Raw genomic sequence first — 24,199 nt, 5'->3', positions numbered from 1 at the left:
TTAGCACTGCTCAACGCTAGAAGGGGGAGGGAAGTTTCGACTCCCTGTATTATAAACTCTATGAAATCATCCCTTGACCAGGAAACACGTTCGAGAGATAAAGTTTGAAAAGTAAAAGTTAGTGACGCTATCGCCATCTATGTTTAATGTTATTACGTTACTTAAAAAATATTCTAATAATTTAAAAAATGTTCTAATAACTTTTAAACCAAGAGCTTTTATATTTAAGTAATATTTAAGTTAAGTAATAAACATGACAGCGATTTCACAACCGCAGCGCCGCTTTGGCGGTGTTAGCGGAGAATTTTTGAAACTTTCGTAACAAAGTCTTCTACAAGGCCAACCCGCCGCGACGGCGCCAAGTGAAACGATGGAACGATGGCGCCAAGTAAAACGATGGCGCCAAGCGGAACGAAGAACGAAAAGCGGAGGGGGCAGGCTTACCTCCAAGTTGTTGCGTTAAACTCCGACCCTCGAAAATGCGTTTGCGGCTAGTACGAGGTGATCTGCTCCCTCCCACCACCACCCCTTGATCGGTCGGCCAAGACTCTGACGTTACCCCCGGAGCACCCTTCACAGCCTCAACCACAAACTCCACTGAACTCGCGCCTTTACGAACACGGCGAGGTAATCCTATCCAACACCCCTATCCAAGACGACCCGATTCAGGGGGAAACTATAATTTCATTTCCCCCCTTGGGGCAACGAAATAAAAAATGGCAGATCGCTTGGCGGTAAATTTCGCTCGTTTAAAAATTAATTTCTCGTCATTAAAAAAAGATACAATTTTACGACTGATATTTTTGAGTTTATTTAAACATGATCTTTCAAATAGACCCAAGTTTTACCAAACCTGGACTTTTCCTTTAAATAAAACTTTATTAAGTTTAAAAGTGACAGTCACGATTTTGGTAAGGGCAAGTACACGCGACGTCTCGAGCTGATGAGCACGTGCAGGCGCCCTTGCCTGCACTATTTTAAATTAGGCCTGTAATGAAATGGCCGACTTCGTAAAAGTGTGTATATGAGATATGAAATTTCCCAAAAGGAGACGTTGCACTACCCATTCGATTTGCCATGGCAATCGAATGTTTTTGACCACTTAAAACAAAAAAAATCTCCGTTTCCTTATTTTACCCAAACATTGTTACCATTTTACCCCAAAAATGTTCCAAGTTAACTAAACTTGATGAAATTTCCCTTAATGTGGTCCAAATAACCCATTTCGTGATTTTAAAAAAAATAAAAATTTTCCGAGAAAATACCATGTTTTTTTAAATGGAGAGTTTTTGGTTTTAAGTGGGGTCAAAAACATTCGTGATTGCCATTGCAAATCGAATCGATAGTGCAACGTCTCCTTTTGGGAAATTTCACATCTCGTATAGATCTACATTACGCCCGACTTTGAACAAAATCGGCAATAAACACCTCGGGTACTCCCCTTGTAAGCAGTTGCCATAAGTAACGTAATAATAGAATGTAGGACTACCTATTCTTCCGACGCTAAAGATTTTAATGAGAGTTTATTTCGTAAAATTATCATTTAAATCTAGTGACTAAGGACTGAAAACTCTCCCCGAACTGTCACTAGTCTTAAAAAAAATGAAACGACACCAACAGTTTTCTTTCGAAAAATCACGATAAATTATTGAATATGAACTTAAAATTGACTATTTTTAGCTATATTCGTCTCGAATTTGAGACCGTAAAGCGTTTTCGTTCTTATTTATCGCCTTCACACGAACCTGGTCATCCACGAAGAGAGTTGATTACGCAATCATTCCACGACAGTTTATCGTTAGTCGAAATCTTCCAGTGTTTATTATGTTACTTATGGTTGTACCAAAGAATTTAATTACCACGAATGTTATTTTCTACACGGTAACGAAAAAATAAAACTAAAAATTGCTTTTTTAGTAACTTCTGGAATGGAAAGTGAATTGCTTTTTTAGTAACTTCTGGAATGGAAAGTGAATTGCTTTTTTAGTAACTTCTGGAATGGAAAGTGAATTGCTTTTTTAGTAACTTCTGGAATGGAAAGTGAATTGCTTCTTTAGTAACTTCTGGAATGGAAAGTGAAATGCTTTTTGGTAACTTCTGGAATGGAAAGTTCTAACTATACCATTTGATAGCGTATGACCCAACCAGTAATAGATTAAGCCATGTTAATTATCTTGATAAATGGTAGTCATACGACGGTACAGGGATCAAGAGGGTTAAATTTATTAATATTATTTTTGTCAACAATTTCTCAGTCGTGTTCCTTTTCGTTATAAATAAACTAATTATCTTCTTCTACCTAATTGAACGTCACATTGGTGGAGGCGCCGGGCAGTCGTATTCGACACCTCTTGTTACTATGGCTCAACAAATCTCTCCATTCCGAGGAGATTCAACCGAAGACATCGAGGAATGGTTATACAGATTCAATACTTTCGCTACAATGAACGGATGGCCTGCCGACAACTGGATTCTGTATTTGTCTCTCAATCTCGAAGGTACAGTCGCTTCCTACTGGAAAAGTATTTCGGCTTCTAAACAAGGAATAAAAGGGCTAAAAACCAACTGAAATCAACTTTTTGGAAGACCATTGACGACGCCACAATTGAACAACAATTGTTTAACCGACGCCAAGGATCAAATGAACTTTATGATGCATACTGCGCAGACGTTTTAGCCCTGTGAGACAAACTAAGTCGAGACGTCTCTAAGCCCGAGAAGGTCCAAAGACTTATGAATGGCCAACGTCCCAATCTCGTAGAAGACGTGTACAAAATGAAGCCAATTTAATTGGAGGACTTGAAAGAAACGACCGCCCTGGTCTCGGCAGCTAAAGACGCAGTCGCCCGTAGTCGATCCGCCGCTAGAAATACAAATTATCTTGCGCTCCACCCTGTTGCCTCTAATATGAATAAAAACATACCAACCAACTACCAATCTCTACCTTCCCATCAAACGGAGTTGCAACTGTCGTCAAAAACCCAACAACAATGGCAATTACCCGAAAATCGACTAACCCAGCAGCCACGACCATTACCCCGCGCCGACCAGATGCGTAACCCAGACCTCGACCCAGACGGCCGTCCAATCTGTTTTATCTGCAATAACATCGGCCACGTTTCTAGGCATTGTCCTTAGAACCATCAAGCGCCTATCCGAACGGTACTTCTGGCCTAAACTTCAACAATCTGTCCAACAGTATGTGCGATCCTGCGCTCTTTGCCAAAGCCGTAAGATGCTCACCTCTGGACTTCAAGGTCTTCTACAATCTATTCCCAGTACTGGGATGCTTTTCACACGTGTCGGTATGGACTTCCTAGTCCCATCTCCGAAGTCTCGCCAGAACAACACATTTGAATCACTGTACTGATTATCTCACGAAATGGGCGGAAACCAAGGCAGTACCAGCCGCCACAGCCGAAGAAGCCACCGCATTCTTCGTGGAACAGATTGTTTTCCAACACGGCGCCCCTAAAGAGCTACTTACCGATCGAGGGACTCAATTCATGGCCGCTATGACCCAAAACATCTTGACGCAAATAGGAACTAAACACATTCGAACGACCTCATACCACCAGCAAACTAACATTCTTGACGCTTTACTGGGAGTGGCTTTTGCCTATAACACGGCCGTCCAGAAATCAACAAGAGCCTCACCATTTTCCTTCGTTTATGGACGAGACCCATTCTTGCCTAAGGATCGAACATTACCCGTCGCTGAAGGTTCCCTGAAAACACTTTACCCAATCGACGTAGACCGAGCAACAGCACAAGCTAACATCGCAGCAGCCCAAAATCGTCAAACCGTACTTCATAACGCTCATCGCCTGTAAGTTAACTTCACCCCATGCCTGTGGGTCTATGTCAGGAAACCGACTCCAAAACGAGGACGGTCAGAGAAATTACTTCAACAATTCCACAGTCCTTTTGAGATACTTCGCCAAACGGGTCCAGTCAATTTCACAGTACAAGTCAAAAGCAGTGGACATCGGCAAACTGAAACTGTCCACATCTCCAAAATTAAACTAGCTTTTCGAAGAAAAGACGATAAACCCGAGATGGGTTTTCCGGAGAAGGGGGGTTATGTGACGCATTTAGAGAACAACATTTCCCAAGATTCGAGATCAGTGAAAAGCCCACGCGCTTCGGAGAGCGTGGAGATTAGATTTAGAAAGGAGCGCGTGAGCGAGGTGGAAAAACGACGGTTTGGAAGAGGTTTTGAAAAAAGGAGTTTCAGGTTTAAGGAAGGAAGGAGAAGGTTCAACCGCCGAAATCGCCGCTAAGCCGAAGTATTATTTTCGTCCTAGAATCTTCCGTCCCGCTACAAGACCTGAACGTTGCGTTTATCTTTTATTATTATTCTTAATTCCTTTTCGTTATAAATGAACTTAATATCTGCTTCTACCTAATTGAACGTCACAATATGTTGGTATAAGACACGTTGGTGGCGAATTGGCGCTGTTTACCTGCTGTACTAAAACCGGAAACGCATCTTATTTCTTGATATATTCTTGACAACCTATAGCTTTTCAAACTACCAAAACGTGTAAAAGGTTTAGTAGCTTTATCCGTGATTGAGATAAAAATGGTGTTTCCACTTCTGCACATTAGATTTAACATTTAAAATATTTATTCTAAGTAAGATAAAACTCCCATTTAGTTCTTAATTGAAAGGGAAGTTAGCGAATCCTTCAAATGTTCTTAGATGAAATTACACGGGCCTATAAACTACTTTCAAGAACTCTTTGAACAGAAAGACCGAAGCCACCTTAGTTACGAGTTTTCATTTTACATGTACTTCTCAATTTTATTATTAGTTCATAGCGAAACAGGATCTCGAGACATATTCCGTGACGAGAAACTTTCAATAATTAAGCTCCGGCTTCCGGGCAAAATAAATTGAAAATCCACTTATTCTCCTAATGTCAAAACAATCATTCTATTCCCCCCCACCTAGATCACATTCTTAAAAGATATACGAAGCGGCGAATTCGCTAAAATAAAATCGATTCTAAAATGGAATTTAGGCGAACTGGATCTCGTGAAGATGGAGAAAACGAACCGTGACGTAGATGATGGCATCAGTGGATTGCTCGGGGAAAACGACACGGACAGTCTTGCTCGAAATAGCGGCTCCTCCGTTGCTGCCTGGAGACGATCGCAACGCCCCTGGTAGCAGAGTGTTGTTGCACAGTGATCCGAAAACAAGCCTGAATAAAACAAAAAGAGGGAAACAATTACCTTAAAATACAGAAGTCTCGTTTCGCCCCTCCCCTTTCCACCTGAGGCTCTTTGTCGTGATTGCCGAGCATCTGAACACTGCTGGAATTTCGACTCGATTTACATACAAAGACAGCACTCGCCTAAATCGAACATTTTGATTTTTCATTTTCTTATCCAAACTGAAACTCAAAATGTCCGTTAGCGAAATCGATATTTTCTTTTTATATTCATAATTGTTAAAAAAAATCATTGTATTTGGCTGAGGGCTTCAAATAAAATCGTTTTCATAAATATAAATGATCCTAGTCATATATTAGATACATTATCTTTTTATTCTCTCAGACAAATAGAGAGTCGATTGTATGACGATATCAATTTCTCTTTCGAACGAACCCTTCTCTCTGTTGTTACTACCGCGGGAGCTATTGCGGAGTTCTATATTGTAGCGCAGCGAGCAAATTTTTAATAGTAGCCACTAAAGTTCGTTTTATGAATCATAGCGCGATATAAGTAGGACAATCAACAAAAATTCACACCGAATAGGCGAAACTATAAAGGTCTTGGCCAACCTGTTAAAATGTGCACGCGATGAAACTAATATAATCACCGTATTTTATAGAAAGACCTATTCACGAGTTAATGACGTCAATTAGTCACGTGAGTACCATTTATTCATTCCCCATCGACTGTATAGTTTGGACTATTGATTTTCAAGTTTTCACGAAATTAATAGCGTTTTCCATTTGATTGCTCGAGATTCACTCTGAATCTGTCTCTGACGTCATAGATCTCGCCCCAATCAACTAGAGTAAAACCGCCAATGGAACATCCCATTAGCATATTCCCGCGCTTTGTTGTTTTTCGTCTGCTAGTGATTTGAATTTTCGCGTCTTGGTCTGCCATTTTACCGAAAAATCTTGAACACGCAAAAATTTGCTCCAACCACGATCTAGATCGGTTTAAGGCGATATCGGAGCACCCGATAGCGGTAAATGGAACACGCGAAGCTTGATCCGAGCACGCAAATGGAACATAAAATGTTGATCAGAGCAATCTAGAGCAGTCAAATGGGAAACGCTACAAGGTTTAGTTCAACACAAATATCCCTGGTGTCCAAAATATGCCAAAGCTTAAATATACTACTACACAGGACGATACTTAGTTCGACTGCGTGTCTAAATCGAAGATGAGCGAATGTGTCAGTTATATTACTTATGATCATATCAATTTCCGGAAACTATCAAACCAATTACTACCAATTTTAGTGTACATTCCAATTTGATAAAACAGCCTAGATCATTTTAAATCAACGGAAAATTTTAAAATGTATACAACGGTCGTGAATCCTCGAGAAGGGTTTGACCAATTTCCCATTCGAGCTTCGTTCCACTTTTGTTAATTGAATAACGTTCTAGCGCTACTGGACTTGCATTTTGACGTGATTAGAACGGAAACTCTTTTAATGAAATCAACGTACACAAACGACGTGTTTTAAGTCGCGCCAAAGAATAGCGGCGGGATTGTTAATCATACGTTTAGAGGGCACAATTTTCGTAAGTACACTCGTCGACACGGATCGAGATAATTGCAAACGCTCTATAGAAACGGAAGCGCCCTTTTAATAATCCGAAAGTACACAGACGCACTAATTTCGTCGGCCGATTGATGACGACAGGCGGCGCTCGGATTTCAAATTCCCCATTCCTACATACATTTAATTCCAGGAAGCCGTTCTGCCGGAAGATAATTAATTGTGAATGCCGGAGCGAGATATTATACAACGCTTATAGTGACAATGGAGGAGGATCACTTTCTCAAAGCGAGTCGCGAGCCAAATCGCTTCGTGCGAATGAATGTATGAACAATTTCCACAAAGTGTTAAGGCCTATTCGCAAGAGGCCACATTTTTCCCCAACTTTGTTGGTGAGCACAGACTTCGACTCGAGTTCGCGAAACACGTTGCGTATCGTTCTTACGCTACACGAAGAATTTATGAGATTTCAATTCAATAAGCCTTTCTATAAAGTCATTACGCTTGTCGAACTTGTCACGAGATACGTAGGAGTACAGTTCAGTTTTGAAGGTTAGATCTTTATAAAAAGGGAAACTCGTCGAATTTTTATCCGTGTCTTGTTCAACTTGCTAAAATGTTCCATGCTCGAAATCGCTCGAGCCCATTTACGCTAAAATATCAAGACGCGCGCGTGGAACTCTAAACAAGTTGAATTAGACATAGAGTTTATGCTAGCTAGGAGCAACAAACGCAAGGAGAACGCGGCTAGCATTTAAACACGCTAAGACAGTGTTGTGTACAAATTTCATTGGACGAACCTTTACGCTGAACGTTTTACGGAAAGGGGAAAGACAATTTCGGAATTTTCCCCTTCCGACGGCAATAGGCGCTAAAGCGTCTAGCCAATGAAAATTGTACGCGAGAAAATGCGCGACTTTTGACGGGTTGCGTTCTCCTTGTGTGGGGTGCTGTGTTTGTTGCTCCTAGATGCTAGCGTCTATTGGCTATCATAATGAAACGTCACTTCTACGTCACGAGTGACGTGCCAGATGTATCTAAACAAGAAAGTCAATGTTACTTTATAGAAAGGCCATTTTAAATTTTATTTCATTTAGGTACATTTTTAAAATAATGTTAGAGGGTTAAGTCATCTGGAGATTTTAGAGCCCTCTTTTGTTTGTTAACCTGTGAAGACTCGTAACAGGCGTTTAAATAAAACATCTTCATCAAGAAGTAATATTTCCTAGAGTCAGGACCCGAAAGTTACTGTTTATATAGTGCTTGTTGAAATAATGGAAGTTTTCCCGGGAAATAGAACGTGGTGTTTTTGCTAAACCTCAATATGTCAAAATAACCTAAGTCGTTAAAAGGGAACACTTGTTGAATACCGTACAGGTGGAACGTTACCGTTATTTCAACAAAGTTCAAGAACTTCCAGATCCTGGCTCTCTGAAATATTACTTCCGGGCTATTTTTAGCCTATTTCCTTGAAGATATTGTATTTATGCGCCTATTCTTTAAATGAAATACCTCTTCTACTATAAAATATGTTAATTTACCCAAATAAAGGTATTTACTATTAATTTTATGATTGAGGTTTTCGTCATTAAAAGGCTATATACGAACATTATTAGATATAAATATTTGGAGCTGCATATAAGCCTCAGCCAGAGAATCTAGGCGTTTTTAAAAACTTGGCCAACAAAAACGTTTGTGTGGCCAACACGTTGTCGAAATGTTTACGACGCATGTCGGTCAACAATGTTTTGCAAAAATGTTGGCTCGTGTGAACAGGCCTTTAGACACGTAAACGCTTTTGTTATCCAAATTTTGAGACTTTGCTCCAAATATTAAATCTAATAACTTTCGTATACATCCTTTGATTACACAATTGGAAGGGTGCTCTGAACCATTGAGTTTGGAATATTAATCTAGAGATCCAATCAAATCTGCTCCCCTCGAAACAAGTTTTTGGAAATTACGAATGTGTCGTCTCCTCTAAAATGACGAGAAAACGTTATCATATGACCCGTGGCGCCATCCATTATTTCTGGAAAAAAAAACTTGGCCAACAAAAACGTTTGGTGGCCAACACGTTGTCGAAATGTTTACGACGCATGTCGGTCAACAATGTTTTGCAAAAATGTTGGCTCGTGTGAACAGGCCTTTAGACACGTAAACGCTTTTGTTATCCAAATTTTGAGACTTTGCTCCAAATATTAAATAATAACTTTCGTATACATCCTTTGATTACACAAAATTAAATGATAAATATGAATATAAAATTAATCTTTTAATGTAAATTGAAGTATTATGTAGTTGAGCAAGTGTTTGTATAATAATTACGAGTGAACGGAAAAGTAGTGTTTTACGAATTCGAGTAGAAAACTGTGTTCACCTACAAAGTTAGGTCAAAATGTTGGCTCGTTTGAATAGGTCTTTAGCTTTCTTATTCATAAATTTACAGGTACAGCTTTTTTTAAGAAATAAAATACTATTTGGCTTTAAGAAAACGAAGGCTAATCCCAAACGTAGCTTAATTAATGTTTGCAAAAAAAATATCATCGCGTATTTATTTAGTTTTCTTTATGTCGAGATACCTTTTAAGCCTCAATGTTTAGTTTTTCCTTCGCCGACGTAGTTGATTAATGAATATTTATTCATCTGGAAACGACGAAGACCGATTCTAATTAGATTTTTCAATTAAAAAACTAGCGCTCGCAATTAGCAGACGAATATAAGTTTAGGTTAGGGTTGCCAATTAGTTTTTGAAATTTTATAAAATTAAGGTGAAGCCCTATGAATGTTTAGTAACTTTGTTTGTCACCAGGTGGGTTAAGAACTCCCGTAGCATCGAGCTTTATTGATTGGAGTAAGGCTCCAATCATTAATCTGTTTAAAAGGATTTGTTACATGTTAAGAAGTGTTGAAACTAATAAATAATATAAAATAATTATTAGGCGCTAGAAGTATCGATAACGATGGCTTAAGTGTGACTTGAATCTCCTATGTTTAATACTTTTTATAAAAACATTGAAGCCCAGTTCACACTATACAATTAATTGGGCAACTTAATTGAAAACAACTAATTGTAAGCAAGAAAATTGTACAGTGTGAACAGAAAAAGTTGGAACAATGGTTACAATTTTTCTGTTCACACTATTCAATTTTCTTGCTTACAATTAGTTGGTTTCAATTAAGTGGCCCAATTATTATAGTGTGAACTGGGCTTAAGAGTCTAAATAGGAAGGGTGCTCTGAACAGATTTTACGTTGTTAATTATTTAATGAAATAAAGCAACCATATAAATGTATCTCTGACATTCTCATAAAAAAAGGATTTAAAATTACCAAAATGTATGGTTTTGAGGTGGTTCATATCAATAAACCAACGGCAGAAAATCTGAACCAAAAAATTACCAATCGTATCTTTTTACAGACTATCATAAGTTGCCTTTTAAATTGTACGCATTGAAATTTATTTGTACAGAATATGAGATAGTTAACGAGAGAATTGGTCATAGATGGCGTACATAGTCGAAAGGCGGAGCTTTACTTAGGAAATGGGAATGGCCCCTTATCATCCTCGTGAGAGATCAACCAACAAGCGAGAATGCCAGTGTTTCACCTTCAAAGACCCGAAAATAATCTCTCTAGGGCAAGTAAAAATGAGTCCTTTTCAAAGAAAGAAAATGCGAAAGAGAATGATCCCTTCGGCTGTTTCATGCCGAGCCTGGATAATCTTTCGTTGGTTTTACTTTTTCTTTGAAAAACTGGATTTTCTTTAACTTGACTTCCATAAGAGCTTCATAAATCCCAAAAACCACCGGCCGATATTTGGCGTGATAACGCTACACTGCTCGAGGCCATACTTCTAAGGCTAGGCGCCCACTGGCTCTCCGTTTCGTATCCGTCCTGCCTTCCACAAGGCATTGTCTCCGTTACGAAGCAAAGGCTTGTGAAAGGTAGGACAGAGACGTTACGAAGAGCAGTGAGCGCCTGGCCTAACCCGTAATGCCCATACGAAAACCAAACACTTCCTGAAACTATGTCTGAGATCTGGTATGTCATCACTTTAATCCAGTCAAAGCCTCAAGTGGCGATCACTCCTTAAATATCCAAATTCTAAATACTGCAACACGCAATTTTAAATCAGGGACGTACCGACGGGGATAGCAACTCTAACCTTATTTTCCCTAGGCACTTGGCAAATGTTCCTTTCAGATGTTTTGGAAAAAATTCTTGCCTGAAAAAAAGGTCGTCAAGAAACTAATTTCCCAACTGAACATCATTTTGGAAAATGACGAAAATTATCCATGACCCCCCAAAGGGACGTGCTTGCTTTAAATCCCTTTCGTGACTTTCATCTGTATGTATGTGTTTGAAATTTGATACATATAACAATTGATGAAGGCTGATTTGTGCTAAAGGTTTTACTGTTATTCTCAAATAAAAATATTGAAATGAAGGGGTTTTGAGAAACTTTCTGCTTCCTAGAATTTCCTTCGTAACGTAGATCATTTCTAAAAAATAATAAAAATTAGTTGCGTTAGTGTGGGTAACATAATTGACTAAAAAATAAAAATAAATGTTTATGCAACCATAAGATTAGGGGGGGGGGGGGACACATTCCACCTGTGCTCTCTTGGCTACGCCACTACCGCGAGTCACTCAGAACGAAACACTTTGTTTATTTTAAAACGTGTTAGAAAAATCTACATAAACTTAAATTAGAACCACTCTGATTTAGACAAAACAGAATCATAGTTAAAATCGGTTCTCAGGACCGATCGGAAACTGTGAAATAATAATATTTAATATAATAATAATATAATATAATATAAATATAATATAATATAATATAATATAATAATAATATAATATAATAATAATATAATATAATATAAATATAATATAATATAATATAATATAATAATAATATAATATAATAATAACTGTGAAATAATAATATTTAATATAATAATAATATAATATAATATAAATATAATATAATATAATATAATATAATAATAATATAATATAATAATAATAAAATATAATAATAATATAATATAATAATAATATAATATAATATAATAATAATATAATATAATAATAATATAATATAATAAATTAAAAATAGGAAGTTGAATTTCATTTGAAATATATTTTTGGTCCACGCGAAATTTCCTCGGTGGACCAATAATTACGTCGTAGATTAAACTAAATCCGAGCGTAGGCTCAATCGTCTTCTAAGCCTAAGAGAAAACTATACCCTGGAGTCTGTTAAAGCTCTTTTAATAATAATTGATTCTGTCGGGGAGCAGTATAACCGGAGGGCCAACAAAAGGAAGGCTGGTCTGATTCGTTTTGAATCGTCAGCGACTCGACGTTGTCTCAATCAATAATCCGATTCATTGTTTACGGAACTATTGAAAGCCCGGAGATCCGGCCATAATTCAAGAGGGAATTTAATTAGTTCTGAGAGGAAAATCATTGTTAGTCGTACGCGAGCCGCGAAACGGGTGCTAGCCATCGGCGCGTGGCGCCCTCGCCGCTAATTGGTCAGTTATTGAATTAACGAGACTTACCCGTTTTCCGGCGTTTTACTTTCGCAGTAAATCATTCAAAAACAGGCGGCAAACACTGAAAAACTATTACCGAAGGAAAATCAATCTTTAGCGTTCTTCGGTCCAGACCCCTTTTGAACTAACGGCTCTTTTACATCGCCCGATATTAGAGCGGCTAAATTAGGTCGAATAAACTCCGGTTAATCTTCATTGAGGTCCTAATGGCGTTAAAGAACTGGTGACACGACACACGGAAATGGAAGAACCCTGTTCGCCTCGATCCTTTTTGCTCGTTTAAATTCACCTTCGTTCAAATTCCCTCCAGACAAAAATCGACGACGACTAATGCTTACTTACCAATTTTAAATGTTGTTTTTCCCCAAAAGTACGTTTTTACGTAATGTCTTTAAAATTCTGAATAAAAACCTCCCGTAGCAATTAATGATAACAGAAAACATCTAAGAATTCCAAAACTCAACCTTCATCACGTAGCAATTGATGTTAACAGAAAACATATAAGAATTCCAATACTAAACCTTCATCAAGTAGAAATTGATGTTAACAGAAAACATATTAGAGTTCAAATACTGAACCTTCATCACGTAGCAATTGATGTTAACAGAAAACATATTAGAGTTCCAAAACTGAACCTTCATCACGTAGCAATTGATGTTAACAGAAAACATATAAGAATTCCAATACTGAACTTTAATCACGTAGCAATTGATGTTAACAGAAAGACTTAATCTTAAGTTAAACAGCGTGATAAACTACTGAATCAAATTGCAATAATGAAAAATTTATATTATTGAACTTCTCTACCTAAGAATTTTGATAAATGCATGAATTCCTGAAGCTATCTATGGTAATTAAAGATTTAAAAGAATAGGATTTGACGAATTTTGAATAAGTCGTAGGCCGAAAAAATATCCAGCACGAAAAATCACTAAAGCAAGGCCAACAAAAAGGAAACGATTCAGGCCCGTAGCCAGGATTTTTCAGTTGAGGGGGCCCAGCAAATTCCTAAGGGGGCACGTTCAGTGCCTTATAGAGAGTTTGTGGCGTCCGGTTCAAAATGTGTATATATCGCCCTAATATATGTCATAACTAAAGTAAATTAGGAATAAATATTACTCAATATTGAAATAGAAATGATTTAAACATGATAAATTTAGTGGATTTAGAAGCATTTACATCGGCTTCTCCCAATCTTTTCCGATAGTAATCGGGGCACAACGATATTGTAAGGGGGCACAGAAACATTTTGATTAAGCACGATGGGGCACTCTCAGATATTTTTTGACGGGCCTGAAACGATTTAAATGATATATGCATATTCGAAGGAATTTATACATTTATGGGGTGAACTTCAATTACGCTTCTCAAAATAGTCGTTCTCTAGAATGATTTTCTGCCGCTGCGCTGTTAACATCATATGCGCGTGTATCTTTCATAACTGGTCGCGAGCGAAGAAAGAAGATCCTATACAATACATCCTACATCTGCTTCTGTTAGCTTGCTTTCTCCCTTATAAGTATCAAGGCGAGATGGTTTTTTCCAGGTTTGAATTACGTAGATATTATTGCGCAACCCAACTCAATTATCAGATTACCTTTCTAAAACCTACGAGCAACAAACACAAGGACATCGCAGCTAGCCTTAAACACGTTAACGCAGTGTTGTGTATAATTTTAATTGAACGAGCCTTTACACTGAACGTTTTACGGGCGGGGGGGAAGATAATTTCCGAATTTTCCCCTTTCGACGCCAGTAGGTGCTAATATGTCTAACCAGGAAACTATATAGGTATAAACTTGGAATGTCCAAGGAAGATTTTTACGGCCGTGATGAAGCTCGTAGAAACGGGCGTGTCTTAAAGCGGGAAATCTCGCGGGAAAAACTCTCGCGCCTCGCTTCCCTAATTGGACGAAAACTCGTCATTAAGCCTAGTCATGGTTAATATATTATTAGCTTACCTGATTATCGCTTTTATAAATATACAAATACCTGAAATTAGGTATCACTACACTTCTTTCGCGAAGAACATTACAATTACTTCAAAATATTAAGTACGATAACAAATTGAGGTATTTAAATCCATTGTTTTATAAGCCTTTTTTGCGCGGGAAGATCGCCTATTTGTTACCATGACGACGCATTCTTTTCGCGTCAAACCTCGAGCCAATGAATTAGAAATGTCGCGTTACGTCTTACACTTGAAGTAGTTAAGCCCCGCCTTTTTCTCGTCGCGCTTTCGTATCACCGTCCCAATGGAACCTTAGACATTCCAAGTGTATTCCTCTATAGTTTCCCGGTCTAACCAATGAAAAACGTACACAAGAAAATGTACGACTTTTGACGGGTTGCGTTCTCCTTGTGTGGGGTGCTGTGTTAGTTGCTCCTAGCTAAAACTAACCAATGTATGCAGTTAAATATTCCTATATTTTAGAAAATACCAAGGCTAGTGAGAAAATACCAAATTAAATGGAATTTTTCGTACTGTACCATTTATACTGTTTACTTTCAAACCACCACGATACCAGTGTTGCCGGTAAGGGTTTGCACAAAATGACACAAAATATGATGTATAAATGGGTCTTTGAAGAATATGAATATGGTGGTTGTGTGAGTAGGGGGAGTATTTATTTAAAAAATTCATAGAAATATCTGGTCTTGATTGCTGATCAGCAAAATATAGCGCAAATGCCCTGGGATTGTACATTACAAAAAAAAGAAACGCGCAACGGTAGAAAATACGGATATAATTTTTTCAGGAATTAATGAGGCCCAATGGAGAATTATTTATACCAAAATATATATTAACTCAATTTTTACCTTTGCAAAATGAAAAGTGAAAGGGAAATTCTAAGCCAGGGAAAAATAATATGGCCATTCTTAAGATAATTATTTCTAGTGACACAAATAAAAGTGCGCTTGACAGTGAAATATAGTAACGAAGCAAAGGTGTTGAAAAAGTGTGATTTGAGCAGCCCAAAGAAAGGGATACTAAAACAATGAAAAACGAAGCTAGTTCTAGTTGTTAAAAGCAGTTACAAAGGGCTGATAGGAATTACGTAACAAGAAGCGGCTTAAGAGGTTTGTTCCGGCAAAGTCCAAGTACCCAAAATGACCCCGACACTTCTAGAAGTACTAAAGTCCTTGAGTGGCATCATAAGTGATGTACCTTTTCTGAAGAATCAGGTTATCAATAGAATTAGAAAATAGATTTAAGTAGAGTTAAAACGTTCCTGCACATATAAAAGATTAAGTGATGAAACAATTCTGATAATATAGAAGTCTGAATTAATTACTAAATTGTTTTAGATTTATCTTTGGACTCAAACGTTTTGGCTAAAATATTACTCTGATATAAGGACACGTCTTTGTACCTTCGATCGCTGTGATTGCTTTAACATTTCCTATCATAAGGCCAGTTTTTCACATGACATGCTTTTGCCGAACCAATTAATCACTTTGTCTCTAAATGAACATCATATCTTGATTAAAATTCAATTATTTGTGGCAATCCAAATGTGTTTTTCTTCATTAGAGGCTTTTGGGCTTAATGAGAAACGCGAATACCATTAAAATAAACAAAAATAATAAATTATATAAAAATAAAAATTTTGAATAAAAATCTGTATCATCAAACTCGAAGAAGGACAAACGAAGACTAAAACCACCCTAAAAATTCCGTTTAAAAAATGGTAATTGAGATAACGAGGGGCCCAAAACCAGTGTCGTGATTATAACTAGTTTATTATTGGTAGCAGAAAATATACTGGATATTAAGAAACAACCATGGTTAGTTTAAAATTGAGGCACCCACATTTTGTTAAAGTGTAATTTTAAGAGTCGCGTAGCGCCTACCTTGAATTTTCAAAATGACTTCAAATTGGTTAAATGGGGGCTATATAAACTGGAATTTTATTTTGGTACTCCAAAAATAAATGTTGTTAGTTAGTGAGAGCGCATGGTGATAAATTGTTCGGAATTGGTATACAGCTCTGAAAAGTGGTATATATTTGCCTTGAACTATACTCTCTACTACCCAACTTAATTTTTTTTTAAACCTACTGGAAAAACGTTTATAAGCCAAAATCCCGCTTGCTTTGTTTTATAGTGTTTTAAAATAAGTATCCTACATTGCACCGCATCTCCACAACTTTACGAATAAAAAAGGTAAATCGCGTGTTGCTCGGGTGCTAAAGGTGGTAAAGTTATGCATTTGTTTATGGTGATACGTGTCAAAGTACTAATTAAAACCTGATATGTATAGTTCAAGGCACGTGTATATCAATTTTCAGAGCTGTATACCAATTCCGAACAATTCAGGTGTTTTTTGTAACCATGCGCTCTCACTAACAATTGTAAGTGAAAGAGCAGTAATAACATTAATCGTTAGTTTGTATTTCGATGGGAAAACACTCGTTTCACTTCTAAAACCGTGCATTGGTTCATATAGTCTTATTTTTCAAAAGGAACATTTCAACATTCTCTCAGTATTTCATTTCTGCTTCAAATATGCTTTAAAAATTGCTAGTACATAAATTTTTCCCCATTGTGGTCGCGTTTGGATTTTTTTAACGTCCCGTTTTTGTTAAAGGGGAACGGTCAAGCTTTAACCAGTTAGATAGCCCTATAGCCCATTAAAAACTAAAATTTATGGCGCAAACCGCATCAAAAAATATTGAGTGGTTAATTTTAAATAAAATAAAGAAATTTCGGGAAATCGAAAAGCGCGCGTCCGCCGCGACAGAAAAACAACGTAAAAGCGCGCGCTGCTGAAGACGCAAAATATATGTTTTGAACGCGCTTCGCGTTCCAGTTATAAGAGACCTAAGCCTAAATTGCGCGATTTTAAAAGTTAGGATAGTTCGCAAATCGCTCATACGGGGTTAGGGGCGCTGGCGGCAGCCCCTAAGATGGCGGCGAAAATTCAAACCCAAACACCTGGCGTTATTTTTAGTTTCAACTTTTTGGGCCAAAAGCTATTTTTTCAAAACAAAAAAAGGTACGTGTTAGTATATTGAACGTCTTGTTAATCTTTTGATACGGAAATAAGGCCATATTTAGAAAAGCTTGGCCGTTCCCCTTTAATTTTTTAAATGGTTTTACGGGTTTGTCTAAAGTAGGGTTTTCGCGTGGAATTTAGGAGTATCCCATAAACTCAAATGGTTATAAACTCTCGTTTTATATCGTTCTCAATCTCCAAACTAAACAACTTCCTCCTAATTTTTGCTATAGCCAAAATATGTACTGTAGAATATATTTTAAGTTAATTAATCAACCAAATAGAATCTTCGTTAAATTCGTTAGGAGTTTTTTTTAAAAGTAATTCATTTTAATCACGAAACGAAACGATGAAATGAAACGCATTCGCTTTAGGACATAGCTTAATATACTTACCCAATTTAAAATAAAATGGAATTTTAGTATAGACCCAACGTGATTATATATTATACGATCCCATTTCAATTTGGAAAAATCTCATTAATATTGAAAACCTCCCAATTCAGTCGGGAAGCGAACTTTGATCAATTACCGGGGGCTCGTAGCGTGAGATGGGGAGAAAAGTAATCGCCTCAACTCACGACGGATCCTTTTTTTGACTCTTTCTTTTATCTTTTTGAAAACGGAATTATCGAGACAAAACCACAAAGGTGGGATACTTCGGGAAAAGACTTTCCCGGGCGTTCGGTTCCGGCCAAAAAGGAAAAAACCCACTTTTGGCTTTTGTCAAACCTAAAATTCTCTCCAAGAATTCCGGAGAAAAAGTCATCGAAGATTACCTTTCAAAGAAATGAATTGTTCTTCGCTTCTTCCATTATTAGTACCGTGAGGTCTATAACAACATATCCCGAAGTAAAGCCTTCAATCTCATCCAATCTCGCCAGATATACTTTCTCTAACGACACGGTCGAAATCTCTCTTTTCCTCCAGTATTATTCTTTGTTTTATCTCGTCCTTTGGAAGTCTGGTTACCTTTAACTTCCGAGATACTTGGGATGAAGTCCGGGGCATTATAGCTCCTCTTACGCGAAGGGAACGCGGCTGCTTTCGACTAAGAAATTTGGATGACCAGGTCGGAAGCTCTATCTAAACTTTAGGGCACTTAAGGGAGGCTTTGCCTTCGAGGCGGAACTTGGGTGGCCTTTTTTATTCATTATCGGCTAGGCTAATAGGTGGCGTTGTTAACAGCTTTTTAGAAGCTCACGTCTCGTTAACTTGGCCCGTTTTCTGTTTCGCAACTTTTATCAAAACTTCTTTGTAAGGTGATTTTAGGTCGTTACAAAAACCAGGCCTAGATAATGGGCTGTTATGAAAGCTAATGTGGTTTTACGAAAGTATAATCGTTTCGTTTAGATATATAACAAAAAATAAAAATTGAAATGTTATAGTTTGTTTATTCTTTTAAATTAACGTGATTATAGTTATAAGTTTTGGTTTCCACTAGCGCACGTAACTGCGCGTCACTCAACTTTGTGAAGTCGAAATGTTTTGTCGCGCGTAAATAAAAATGCATAATGACGCGCGCTAGTGGAAATCAAGCATTAGATTTGGTTTCCACTAGCGCACGTAACTGCGCGTCACTCCACTTTAGGACATAAAAACGATTTGACGCGCAGTAGTGGAAACTAAGTTTTACGCGTTTATAAAACGTTACGCGATACTATATTATCAAAGTACAAATTCTTATTAATCAACTTAATTAAATTAAACGTGGTCGCCACCCGAGACAATCTACTCGAAAAAAAACGCATATTACAACGACAACAGATGGCTTTTAGTTTTTCTTCTTAAATAAAAACTACGTTATTCATACGCGGGAGAAAATGTTAAATAAAAAGACCTCTTGATATTGTATTTATAGTTTCGAGCTTCGACTATAGGTTCGGGAAAAAGTACAATTTAATAAGAGATGCCTCGTTGAATTTCACTCGGATTGAGAAATAACGAGGTCATAGATCAATTTTGCGTGAGCCGGAATACCATATTCGTAAAAGTTGAAATGCATTTCTTATTTTCTTTATAGATCGCAAAATTGCAGGCCCAGCACCCCCAACGCCCCCCCCCCCCGTTACTCGGTAATATGAACATCTCGTTCCCCATTATTAGTTATATTATATTATGACGCGTATGTATAAAAGAAAGACGGCACGAGGAGCATCAAGATAAAGAGGAATATTCGAGCGAGTTCGGGAGAGTGGCTCGGGCCAAATGGCCCATCTTCGTCGTCTGAAGAAATTTGCCCGCTGATCGATCGATGTCGACGCAAAAAAATTCGGTTTCAAAATTAGTTTTATGACACAAATGGCACGAACGTGCATTCTTTGGCCGCTTTTGGGGATCGAAGCTCATCGAGACGAAAGATCCTCGCAGCTCATCGCAGCGTGGCCGCGAGTACATTCTGCTCAGGGCCCCGGCTGGGCGCGATCGCGTGGCCTAATCCCCGCAAGTCCCTTTGTTTATTCTGGGGGAACTTTCTCGTTCGACTGCCCATTACATTCGTTATAAGGCGATTCCTGCCATCTCTGTTAATAAGGAATGCGCCGTGTTGCCAGACTTTCATCCTAGAGATTATTATTATTAAACGGTAATGTGTAGACGCCTTTTAATCAAGATTGTTGATTTTTGTTACAAAAATATATGATAAATAAATAATAATTGAACGAAAATAGGTAAGAATATTAATAATAAATTCCTTTATTTATGATTATCAATTGATTTTGTTGTAGTAGAGGTATTTTTCTAAGAATCACTGATTCACTAGTCAATCTCTTCACCGGTTAAATCGCACAATCCCGAAAACGTTTTGTGGATCGAGTCAACGACAAACGCCGGTATAAATCAGCTATAGGCTAATACCCAAGGCACTACCTTAGGCCTAAGTCATCAAGTGACTTTTAAAGCCATTAATTCAGGTGGCCGGGTTACAATGCGTAGGAGGGTGTTGGCTAGCCCTTCATGCCACGCGAGCCAACAGCTCCCTACATTAACTATTACCGTTAACCTCTACAAGTTTTTTATGGAAGGGGAAACCGAAGAGCTCGGTGGAAATGATAAATCTCCTTAAACCAGTGGAGAGAGAACTTGCAAACTCAAAGCGGAAGGAGTTGTTCCGAGTTTTCACCCAGTGCCCCAAGCTGGGATCGAACCCGGCTCCTTTTGCTGCGAGGCGAAAGTCTTAATCAATCCGCCAAAAATCAATTTCGTTTATATCGGGTTTTTTTTATTTTAATTAATGCTTTTTGGTTTTTAAACATTTCTGGCCATTTTTTATTTTTAAATTTGCTAATACATAGGTAATGTAAACTAAAATTTAAAAGAATCCTTATTAAATTAAATTACTACTTGTAATTTAGTTTGCTACATAAACCTTTTTGTATATTTACATAAATACATTGAAGTATAAAAGGAGATTTAAATCAATTATTTTTAAAATCAAATTAATTTTAATCGTGTCACCCTGCCCATAATTTACGTATATTTTGTTTTATTTTGTCACATCTTTTGTCAATTTAAATTGGTGAGATATTTAGCTTCAACTTTACAATACGTAGACAAAATAATTCTATTGATTAATAAATCTGAGTTGATTTTGATATTTTTGACTCAAAGTTTCCATTATTTCCACAAGCACCATATAAACAATACCTTGCGGGTCCTGGCTCTCGTAAATATTACTTCTTGGCTATTTCCTGTAAAGATGATTTATTTAAGCGCCTATTGTCCACATCAGTGTCGCGTAACTCTAATTGAACGACTGTTTAAAATTTGAGCTAGGTAAGCGACATATTTTTAAAAACATTTGTCATCTATATTAAAGTTCGCTATACAGGTATACTTTTCTTCCGGCAGACAATATGTCTCTATCCTCCCAATTCTCAACCGAAAATATAGACGCTATGTCCAAAGTAGATTTGACGGGTCAGTTTTGTTGGGAGTCGGGATGACAAACTTTCGTATACAGGCCGTCCCTTCTGGGACAATTTGCGCCGTATATCTTTCTCTTTTTCACTCTTCCGCGTCTGAAAAAGCGAGGTCCAATTTGCGGCGAAGGGAGGTAGACGATGGAAGTCAAAGCTTCTTAGGTTGCGGAAGAGACGCTTTAAATAACCCTGGGTCTCTTATTAGAGCGCTTCGAGATCTTTATATCGTCTCGACTAATATCGAAAGAGAGACTCAGCCTTCGGGGGCCCTTCATCCCGAGCTTCGTCGTTCAGCCCCGGAGACCGATCCCAACTAAGCCTGAATGGATCGCGTCTTTAGGCAATCCCTCTACGAGTGTCACTCTTTCGAGTCCCCGTGTCCCTTCCACAATGACGTGCTCGCAAAATATTGACGTTAATCATAACCGAACGTCTGCCTACGTAGAAGCTCTCGTCCCGTTCGTGGTTTCGACGACAACTTTGATTTTCCATATTTATAAACGAGCCAAGGACAAGATGGTAGCGCGAGTGGGCGCGTTTTGGTTTGTTGATAAAGGACAAGCTTTACTAGAATTTCATTAACTTCCGCTGTCAGCGGTGACTTGTAAGTCAGCGTTTGAGACGGTGGTTTACCAAAATCCACTCGCGTTTGGGTTGTCTCTTTAACGACGTAAGACACTTGAAGATTTCCGTCAAAATTTAACAACGCGAACTTCGGGCACCAAATTCTAGACGTTGGAAATTTCAAATACAAGTCGTTTTTCTTAAATATTTCACGTAGTCGTTTGACAATCCAACTGGTTTTTTCAGAAACCTCTGGACGTTAGTTCTTCTAAATTTGGGTTTGGTGCTTAGACTACGTCCCCCTTTCTACGGATTAAATTTGGTCATCATATATTGATTGCAATATCGCATTGAAATCGACGCTGTACAGAAACGTTACAACATTTATTTAATACCATTTGCCAAGAAGTTTATTTTTGGATACAAAGGAAATCTTGGCGTAGTACAAGCGACGAACCAACGTTTTCCGGTAAAATGCCATAAAAAATATTTAGCACTAACACGACTAATGTATTCAACTTAAATAAAATCTCAGCAATCCCGCTCGAGGCCTCCTCTGCCTACTAAAAAAACGCGCAAAAACATTACCATTCATTTTCAAAGGTATTCGCGGGCTCGTTCGATGCTTACGCGCGATGGAAATCAACATATTTGTTGCCCTCAGGTACTCGGCTTTACTCGGAAATTCCTAAAAACATTTTTTGGTATTTCCATTTTCAATTTTGATCCGGCTTTTATAAGACCGAGAGCAATGTTTTTATTTCGTGGAAACCCAACAAAGCCCATGCAAATCCGCTTATTTTAAAAAAAATCTGCCTTTTTATTAGACCGCTTGAGCTCCGCTCGACCTAACGCGAACGTAGGCGTATAAAAGCCTACGGTGAAAGCCTACACGTTACGTTCAGACAAGTGGAAATTAGCAAATGTTTTTCATCAAGGATACACTGCCAGTGTCGAATTATCCAAAAGGCTGATTAGGCTGAATCCTAGGGGCCGACAAAAAGCAGGGGTGAACAGGGGCCTATGCATCACAAGGGGCAGGAGGATGTCAAGAGGTCCCAAGTAGCTCGAAACCTAGGGGCTTTGCCATGGGTTAATACGTACACAAGCGCGAGTTTCCATATACCATAGTGCCTGAGAATATTAGTTGAATTCGTAATGCTACGGCATGATCAACAATTGGATAGATGTAACTTGACGAAAATAATAGCAACCCATAGAGTCCATAAATTTTTTTACGTTCGAGGTCTTCGTTTTATTGATTCCAGGAAAATATTATCTACCTACATGTAGATAGATCTGTGATTCTATCAGGATGTCAACGTCTCCTTACCGGGAGTTTTCTTCCAGGATTAAGCATTGTGAAGAAAACAAAATTAATAATGAAGAGTAATAAATGGTTTAAATTAAACTGATAATTTAAGCCTTTTAAAACTATCATTATTAATTTTGGGGTAATATAGAATTGATAAATATACAAATTGCAGTTATTCTTAAGGATAGAAGTTTTGGTATTATGCTATGGAAGCTTTAGGTTTTGGTAATAAATAATATCTTATCTTGATATTTTACGTCTGAGAAACTCGTTGACCGAAATTTGATTAATAACTTTAAACTTTAGGGCGAAATAAAGTAATAAATGGAGCTAGAGTTAACGCTGGAATACCAAAGAGATTTATCACCGTTAAGAGCTATTATTCAACGTTCTTAATTTCAATTTTAGAACTTTTAATTACTGCCAACGAAATAACAAAGTAGACAAATGAACATTATATAAGCTAGGAAAATGTATAAGTTGGATGAACAATGAGCTCCTCTTTTCAGTTTGGAATCAAAACCAATACTAAAAGTCATAATCTGATAGTCCTTGGAAGAAATGTCGGGCGGCTAGCTTTCGATTGAAAATAATCAATTATTGAAGTTTAGCGTTAGATAGTGGTTCTTTTTTTAAATTCCTAATATCCTTGGCATCACCCTCGGCATCTAGCGACTTTTAATGCCTTTAAATCAGGTGGCCGAGTGGTAGCAAGCCCTTCATGCCAGCTAGGAGCAACAAACACAGCACCCCACACAAAGAGAACGCAACCTGTCAAAAGTCGGATATTTTATTGAGTACAATTTTCATTGGTTAGACGCTTTAGCGCCTGCTGCCGTCGGAAAGGGAAAGTTCGGAAATTGTCTTCCCCCCCCCGCCCGTAAAACGTTCAGCGTAAAGGCTCGTCCAATGATATTAGTACACAACACTGCGTTAGCGTGTTTAAAGGTTAGCTGCGTTCTCCTTGTGTTTGTTGCTCCTATGCCAGGAAAGTCAACAGCTCCCTACACTATCTATTACCGTTAACCTCAACAAGTTTTTAATGAAGGGAAACCAAAGAACCTGGTTGAAAACCCCATTAA

At 37.8% G+C, this 24,199-nt stretch overlaps 1 protein-coding gene across 2 annotated transcripts in view; it reads right to left on the bottom strand.

The window, feature by feature from the left end:
* LOC149947671 (uncharacterized) overlaps positions 1 to 24,199 on the bottom strand; it is a 74,691-nt gene that overhangs the window by 20,587 nt on the left and 29,905 nt on the right. For both annotated transcript variants that reach the window (XM_090172037.1, XM_090172038.1), the window contains exon 2: positions 5,063 to 5,210. In XM_090172037.1, coding sequence (XP_090028163.1) covers positions 5,063 to 5,210 — 148 coding nt within the window. The remainder of the gene's footprint in view (positions 1 to 5,062; positions 5,211 to 24,199) is intronic.

This window comes from Leiobunum rupestre, chromosome 4, assembly GCF_980474605.1.
Source record: "Leiobunum rupestre chromosome 4, qqLeiRupe1.1.hap1, whole genome shotgun sequence".
NCBI lineage: Eukaryota > Metazoa > Arthropoda > Arachnida > Opiliones > Sclerosomatidae > Leiobunum > Leiobunum rupestre.
This window is presented reverse-complemented; position numbering and strand designations above follow the sequence as displayed.